Source organism: Corticium candelabrum, chromosome 2 (genome assembly GCF_963422355.1).
Source record: "Corticium candelabrum chromosome 2, ooCorCand1.1, whole genome shotgun sequence".
Classification (NCBI taxonomy): Eukaryota; Metazoa; Porifera; class Homoscleromorpha; order Homosclerophorida; family Plakinidae; genus Corticium; species Corticium candelabrum.
In genome coordinates this window covers 10,546,917-10,555,716 of record NC_085086.1, presented here as the reverse complement: position 1 = coordinate 10,555,716, position 8,800 = coordinate 10,546,917, and the positions used below count along the sequence as shown (strand labels likewise).

Genomic DNA, 8,800 nt, shown 5'->3' with positions numbered 1-8,800 from the left:
CTGAAACTTCAGGTTGTTCTTCCAGGTACTGAAGAACCGTTTCTGGAGCTTCATATTCAATTTGACAACACATGACCACGGATACAGTACTGTACGCACAGGAATCGTATATCCTAGCGCATACACAGCCTTGCAGTTCAGACAAGCCATGCACCGTCGGATAATCCGTGCTGTCGGATAACTGAGTGTTGGATAAGTGGTGTCTTACTGTATTTCGGTATAGGCATTATTACGGGCGAATACGGTATGTCAATCTCAAGCAACCAACACACATTAATGACACACATTGGCTTGCTTCTAAAGAGTGTGTCGTCTAAAGGAGGGCTGGAATACTGGGCTGACACAGCCTGGTACAGCTTCGCTTGGCCTGCTATGCGTGCTCATGTAAACGGGGTATAACTTGACAGTTGGCCACCTACCTTTTGCTGCCGCCTTTTTCTTGTTCTTTATCAATATCTTCCCTTTCAGTCTTTCTGGACTTGGCAATGCGACGCCTTCTTGAAGCTACAACAAGACAAACAACATCAAACAGAAACACAGAACACAATCACCAGCCAAACGCACACACACAAACACACACACACACACACACACACACACACACACACACACACACACACACACACAATGGACAAATTGTTAAGCCATCCACATCTTTCGACGTCGACCTTGAGGTCAGTTGCGGAGATAGCTTCCCCTGCCTCTAGATACAGGGCCTCCATGCGCTACGTGGAGTCTTGGGGCCAGTGCTACAATCCACCTGGAGCTTGGTGAGAGTCGTCCAGTGGCACTGAAAATGGCGCAGCTCTGGGACTGGACACCAAGGCCCACATGTACCTGTCTGCTGCATGATGTTGCTGCCAAGCCAGCGGTCTTGTCCACCCCAGTCAATGACCAGGTACTCATTTATACTCCTGAGTCGAGAGAAGCGAGGGTGAGTTTCTTGCTCAAGGAAACTGCGACAGTGTCGACTCCACCAGGATCAAACCTTCAACCCTCATCACAGAATACAAGATCCTGCATGTTATCACAAACGTTCTACCATCTACTCCCCTACCCCCCCCCCCACACACACACACACTGGCACACACACTCTCTCTCTCTCTCACACACACACACACACACACACACACACACACACACACTGACAACACTCAACTCAAGTTTAGTATCTTACTATTAGCAATTTATGTTATAGACAGTTTAGCTTGTGAAATGTGACATTATGGATGACATAGTGAGACACACTAGATGACAAGTTACATACAGGGATGTCGTCCAAGGGCATCACCAACAGCTTGTCTTTGAAAATTTCTCGACAGTATTGAGCCATCTTCTGCTGCTGTTTGACACTAGAGAATACAACAGTTTATGTGGCATCTTATTGCACGTAATATTTTTAAAAAATAACTACAGACAGACAGACAGACGGACAGACAGACAGACAGATAGAGACAGACAAACAGACAGACAAAAAGACTGACAGACAGACACAGACAGACAGACAGACAGATAGACAGACAGATAGACAGACAGACAGACAGACAGAAAGACTGACAGACAGACACAGACAGACAGGCAGACAGACAGACCAACAGACAGTGGCGGACCGCTCATTTCTAGCCTGTTCGTCTCAAGGATCAAGAAGAAAAGTTTTCAAGTCGTCGTCCAAGTCATCGTTCGCGGCTTTGGCCGCCAACGCCGTTTATGACTCTGTTGGCCATTGGGGCCTGTTTTCGTGTTTGATCGTTTGTTTGCCCACCTTTTCATCTGCACAGTCTGCTGTCTACAAGTCATTGTTTGGTACTTCCCTTTTCGTGTCTTTGCGCCAACGTTTCCTTTGTTTGAGCGTCGTCGTCATCATGGATTACACGCATCTTTACCTCGCGTCAGTGCTAGGCGTCTTCTGTGGTGGCCATGCATGTCGTGATGTCTTCCTCTACCCGTATTGCCTACTTCTCTGTATCAACCTTGCCATCATGGATTGTACGCAACTTTACCTCACTTCATCGCTAGGTGTCATCTATGGTTGCCGTGCACGTTGTGATGTCCATCCACATTATCAAGAAGACAGACAGACAGATAGACAGACAGACAAATGTGGACAACACATAAACAGATAGATAGACGCATGAACAGATAGACAGACAAACAGACAAACAGACAAAAACAGGCACGACAACATGTCAAAACACCACACAACTGACCTGCAATGATTTTCAAACGAGAGTATGACCGGATAGTCGGAAGTGACAAACGCAGTTTCGTTGATCGCATTAATAACATCCTAACAATACCAGAAGCCAACTAATTTCAAGCAGTATAGTGAGTACAAGCGAGTAATAACGAGTTGCAGCAAATTTGCATTATGTAACGACTTGGGCTTTGGCTATTACAGACGACTGACAGATGGTGTGACTGTTGTGATGTAACTGTCAGTCTATCTGCCTGCCTGTTTCACTGTCTATCTGTTTGTGTGTCAGCTTGCTTACAGTCTACGGAAACGGCCCGCGCGTTATCTTTCAAAACAAGACCCGCATTAGCTGCTCTCGTTGTGTTACAATGTCCCGTATTCGGGTGCTTGATGTGTCAACTACTTTACTGATAATCTGTGTAGCCACCAGAGCTCTCTCTTCTCCATTGTCGCAACGTGTAGTGAAAAGAAGGTTTGGAGTATAAGTTCAACGATAGGTAGGATGATGCAACAGAGGACGAGTTTTCGTAGGAGAGGGACGAAAGTGGACAGACACGCTTTGATGCTGTCACCGCCATGGCGCCTCACTTCATGAATTTCGTCCCAGGAAACGAGATGAACAGCTACCCTGTTTCGATCAGCATAGGATGCAGTGTATCTTAGTGGATTGCTAACAGCATTTTGCGTTGGTCTCATGATTTCTTTTGCACAGGAGAGGAAGATGAAATGGGCGGAAACGGCTGATCTTGAAATGCACGGTGTGCAGTAAGTACATTCACTACAAAGTACGGGCACTTTGTATGAATCTTCAGGCTTTCAGGTGTGCGTTGATTGTTTTGGAGGCGACTTATTGTCGTTTTGGGTACAAAAAAGACGATTTTTGTCTAGAAGGTTTTGCACCTTGCTGGTCGGGGGGCCAACTTTTGAACTTCCTGTGCATATAGCTCCAGTGCTAGAAGGCAATTAGTTTCCCTCATGCTATTGCATTGATTTGTTCTTTCACTCTGCAAGAGCAGCACCAAACCGTTGCTTGTGAGAGTGTCTATCGGTTACATGAAATACGAGTTTCGTCGACTCGGATCAGATCTTGTGACACAGCAGGCGGGGCTGATGGTAGTAAGTGGGACTTGTTCTTTTGAGCTTTGCCAGATGCATACCCGTACTCATGGTTCCGTGTATCTCAGTCAGTAAACGTTGTACAAGCACATTCCTTTATTGTACCAGTAACCTGTAGCTGAACGTTCTTACGCAGGGAAGAGAAAGTCGAACACCTAAAGGGGTCCTTGTCGTGAAATCTTGCCATGGCAATGCAAGTAACCCAGCGTGAGCAACCACATTCGATAACAGCTATAAAGTCAAGACAACCAATAGTTTTCGCTGATGTATTGTGCTTTGGCATTATCGGCGTACTTTACAAAGATAGACTACGTGGTTGTTCTGTGCAATGTTAACTCCGGATGGAAATTGTCACAACTACACCCACCCTAAAGTTTGGCCTGCCCATTCCAACCTGGGACGTGCCGCCCTCACAAAAGCTTTGATGCAAGTTTGCTTACACTGAGACGCCACAAACTGCTGTTGGGGAACGCTCAGGCACAAAAAAGGAGACAACGTTTCTCTCTCTGTCTCAGTTCACTGTGCTTGACCACATGATAGATTTCAAATCTCCAGACCTCAAAAAGTTGAGAACCTACTGACCAAAATAGTGAAATAATGAGCGGTGCCTGACAACGACTGTTGATCTTTCGAGTACTTGTATTACAATTAAGTTCATACCACTAGTAACTAAAACTGTGTTTGTACTGTCACTGCCACAGCTATAAGCCTTCAAAGTCCTGAACCCCATGCACGTACAGAAGGACTAATTGCCGCGAAGAACTACGAAACAACACGCTATTATATTTCTAGACGTGCATGCTACCTGTAAATGTATCTAAAACTGTACATAGCGAATGCTGTGCCGTTTCGCATGACCACAACGTCCCTAAAAAGTCTGTATTCGTCGAAGCAGAGTTATCGTATACAAGACATAAAATCTCTCATGGTTACGTAATGTTACATTCCCATATAAATATCGAAAAACCAAGAAAGCATTCGATTTCGTATAAGCAGTTGCAGACAGGCCCATCATCCGTCTGCCTGTCTGTCTGTCTGTCTGTCCATCTATTTTGTATGCCTGCCTGTCTGTCTGTATGTCAAAATCCATTTATTTCCCTGTCTGTCAAAACCTACTTATTCTGTTTGTCTGTCTGTCTGTCCATCTGTCTGTCTGTCTGTCTGTCTGTCCAACTATTTGTATGCCTGCGTGTCTGTCTGTATGTCCAAATCCATTTATTTCTCTGTCTGTCTTTCTGTCCATATGTTTGTCTGTTTGTCATAATCCATCTGTTGTGTCTGTCTGTCCATCTGTCTGTCTGTCTGTCTGTCTGTCTGTCAAAATCCATTTATTTGCCTGTCTGTCAAAACCTACTTATTCTGTCTGTCTGTCTGTCTGTCTGCCTGTCTTTCCATCTGTCCGTTTGTTTGTCTGTCTGTCCATCTATTTTATATGCCTGCCTGTCTGTCTGTATGTCAAAATCCCTTTATTTGTCTGTCTGTCTTTCTGTCCATATGTCTGTCTGTTTGTCATAATCCATCTACTGTGCCTGTCTGTCCATCTGTCTGTCTGTCAACATCCATTTATTTGCCTGTCTGTCAAAACCTACTTATTCTGTCTGTCTGCCGGTCTGTCCATCTATTTTGTATGCCTGCGTGTCTGTCTGTATGTCAAAATCCATTTATTTGCCTCTCTATCTTTCTGTCCATACGTCTGTCTGTTTGTCATAATCCATCTATTGTGTCTGTCTGTCCATCTGTCTGTCTGCCTGGCTGTCAAAATCCATTTATTTGTCTGTCTGTCGAAACCTAATTATTCTGTCTGTCTGTCTGTCTGTCTGTCTGTCTGTCTGTCCATCTGTCTGTCTGTCTGTCCATCTATTTTGTATGCCTGCCTGCCTGTCTGTATGTCAAAATCCATTTATTTGTCTGTCTGCCTTTCTGTCCATATGTCTGTCTGTTTGTCATAATCCATCTATTGTGTCTGTCTGTCCATCTGTCTGTCTGCCTGGCTGTCAAAATCCATTTATTTGTCTGTCTGTCAAAACCTACTTATTCTGTTTGTCTGTCTGTCTGTCTGTCTGTCCGTCTGTCTGTCTGTCCATCTATTTTGTATGCCTGCTTGTCTGTCTGTATGTCAAAATCCATTTATTTGTCTGTCTGTCTGTCTGTCCATATGTCTGTCTGCTTGTTTGTATGTCTCTCTGTCTGTCAACATCCATTTATTTGCCTCTCTGTCAAAACCTACTTATTCTGTCTGTCTGTCTGTCCATCTGTCTGAGTGATTTTGCGGAAGCTGTCAAGGCTTTCTGTGCGCTCATTAGGAGATGACAGTGTTTTGGGAGTAGATAGAGACATTCAGTGTTTTACTCATTAGCAATAGTCTCGGACTACAAGTAGAACATTTCATTTTAACAATAACTGTTTGTAGTAGTGAAGATTGTTGACAATAAACTTGATTCTGTCTGTCTGTCTGTCTGTCAATCCGTCTATTTTGTATGCCTGCCTGCCTGCCTGTCTGTATGTCAAATTCCATTTATTTGTCTGTCTTTCTGTCCATATGTCTGTTTGTTTGTCATAATCCATTTACTGTGTCTGTCTGTCCATCTGTCTGTCTGTCTGTCAAAATCCATTTATTTGTCTGTCTGTCAAAACCTACTTATTCTGTCTGTTTGTCTGTCTGTCCATCTGTCTGTCTGTCTGTCTGTCTGTCCATCTATTTGTATGCCTGTGTGTCTGTCTGTATGTCCAAATCCATTTATTTCTCTGCCTGTCTTTCTGTCCATATGTCTGCAGAGCGGAATATAAGGAAACTTTTTGTCGGGACAAACAGGTTTGCCAAAGCCACGCCCATTCTAACAAATTTTGACCCCGCAAACAACACTTTATTTCTATTATTTGACATATATACAAAGCATGACAATAACCAGAACAACTTTGAGACAACATACCTGCAAAGCAATCTTTTATTGCGTTACAATAAAGTGAAAAAATTATGGAACCTCAAAAGACAAACTTGGAAGTGCACTAGCACAACAATGTGCAAAATTGTATTCAGTCAGACCTTCTGGAAAACTATTTGTAGACGCGGCCCTAGAGGATTATGCCACATGTCCCAGTCATCTAAACTAAAGCTGCTAGTGCTATCGTCTTGGGTCAACTCTCCAGTTTTCCTTGCTCAGTATTGCTTTCTGAAACCTTGATTAGGACAGCAGTTGGTCTTGCATCGTTCCCACCACAGCTGAATAGCGGCGTCAGCCTGAAAGTCTTGAAGTGATGATCCTTCATGGTATACTTCCACAGGTCAGACAAGGTGGTGTTGCTCATGCTGGTGTGCCGGTCTTTCTTGATCAGTTTCAGCATTGAAAACATCCTTTCAACATGTGTGGTAGTTAAGGGGAGACTAATACTATGTCTGGACAGGTGTGAACTATGTACCATACAGACTCATAGCACACCTTGCTGATGTGCAGATATTTTCTAGCATAATGGACTACCTCCTCAACATGAAGAGCAAGAATATTAACCCCTTTGCTTTCTAATGGTTTGGCAAAATGAACAGCAAGAGTTTTTACAGCTTCTCTAACCTCTGCATTATCATCAACGTTTTTGTCTTCACTATCTTGCTCAGAAGTTTGAACGTTAGGTTTTCTTTGCCATGTTTGGGTGTCAAGAAAGGCAATTATATGACAAAGAAGTTTTGGTGTCACACCAACCTAGTCGCTCCTTCATTTTATTATCAAGGCATACTAAATCGGTATTCACCTTTTCTGCAGTTACTTAGTGTTCTGACAGAATAGTCTGCCGAAAGGCTCTTTGAAAGAAACCATTTAGGATCTTTCCAGAAGGACTGGAATTTTCAAAAAAACAGCAGTCACTGCTATTTGACAATGACAAGAAAGAAAACATTCACAAATCAGGATGTTTGATTACCGTCTTGGGGACGACGTTTCTACCAATTCATGTCCTCATATTTGGTGCTGTGCTACACGCATTCTAGGTGAAAATTTGTATTTTACGGCAACTGGTGTCTCAGTAACCCGTCTCACCACTTCACACAAAAGCATATATACTGTCTATGACCCCATGAGTGTGAACTTTGAAAATCTGTAATATCTCCGCTGTTTTTTGGACCTTCCTGATGATCTTGAATGGTTAGAAACCCCAAGGTCTGGCATCTGTTTACTAAATTATTTAAGCCCTTCCTACAAACGAAACCAAAAGATAATACTTTTTGCATATCAAGGACATATTAGCCAAGTAGAAATGGTTATTATCCAATTATCTAGTGAGATCAAGGGATCATCAACTGGAACCATTTAAGATAATTGGTGTAACATGCTCTAATAAGCACACCTGGTGTGACCTCTACCTCATTACTCGCTTCCCAGTTCAGGCTTACCGGGATAGTAGATGTACCCCAAGAAAACATACTCTCTGATAGTGCACATAGTCTGACTTATGAGTGTCCGAATCATGCCATTTGGGTGTGAGTGTCCGAATCATGCCATTTGGGTGTGACCGTTCCAGTAGCCAATGTCCGGACAACACAATATATGGCCGGACATGGACTTGTTTTGACCGGACAATATCCGGTGTTCGGACGGTATATTCCCCTCTGTCTAAGACATCTGTTTGTCATAATCCATCTATTGTGTCTGTCTGTCCATCTGTCTGGCTGGCTGGCTGGCAACATCCATCTATTTATGCCGTGCCGTTTCGCATGACCACAAAGTCTGTAAATAGCCTGTAGTCGTCGAAGCAGAGTTATTGTATATACGGGACGTAAAATCTCTCATGGTTACGAATGTTAGATGTTAGATGTTAAATGTTAGATTCCCGTCTAGCTGTCGTAAAACCAAGAAAGCGATCGATTTCGCATAAGCAGTTGCAGACAGGTGAGTTTTGTTGTTTATTTTCGACAAGATCTGGTAATCGCAAACATGAATTGTACTGTTCTAGTAAGAAAACTCTCTCACGAAAGTTTCGCGCCTACGATTGGCTGTTCGTCCATTGTCTTTGGTTACCACGTACAACATAGAGGAAATACAGTTCCCTAATAGGACCACACAAAGGAGGCATGGCAAATTCCTGCAACGTGACAGACATAGTCCCCAGACCGGAAGTCGGTTTAACACTATACGTTTAGAGTATGCTACTCGCCAAGTCTCGTGACTTTTACAAAGTCCTGTTTCTTATGGAACAGCTGAAATAAGTCAGTCTTTGCCCAATTGGTGTTATCTTCAAACCAACCTGCTTTGCACCCCAAGAACTACTTGTTAGCCTCAAGCTACTACCAACTTTTCAAAATACAAATACAAGTCCATTGTCTTCATAGCTAATTACTGCCTGGTCATGCAGCACAAAGCATGGCGGAGCTTTTTTGTTTTTTGTGTGTCTGCTTGTCTATCCGTCTGTCTGTCCATATGTCTGCTGACGATGTGTGTGGCTGCTTGTAGTACGTACATTTATTGATAAACATTAGAAATTTGAAAATAAAGATAATCCAAT

At 43.2% G+C, this 8,800-nt stretch overlaps 1 protein-coding gene across 1 annotated transcript in view; it reads right to left on the bottom strand.

Moving 5' to 3' along the window:
- The window catches only part of LOC134198179 (1-phosphatidylinositol 4,5-bisphosphate phosphodiesterase beta-1-like), a 16,651-nt gene continuing 7,851 nt past the window's right edge, over positions 1 to 8,800 (bottom strand). The window contains exons 13-15 of the mRNA XM_062667515.1: positions 2,208 to 2,287; positions 1,268 to 1,352; positions 1 to 504 (exon numbers count right to left, since the gene is read on the bottom strand). Coding sequence (XP_062523499.1) covers positions 298 to 504; positions 1,268 to 1,352; positions 2,208 to 2,287 — 372 coding nt within the window. The 3' untranslated portion in view covers positions 1 to 297. The remainder of the gene's footprint in view (positions 505 to 1,267; positions 1,353 to 2,207; positions 2,288 to 8,800) is intronic.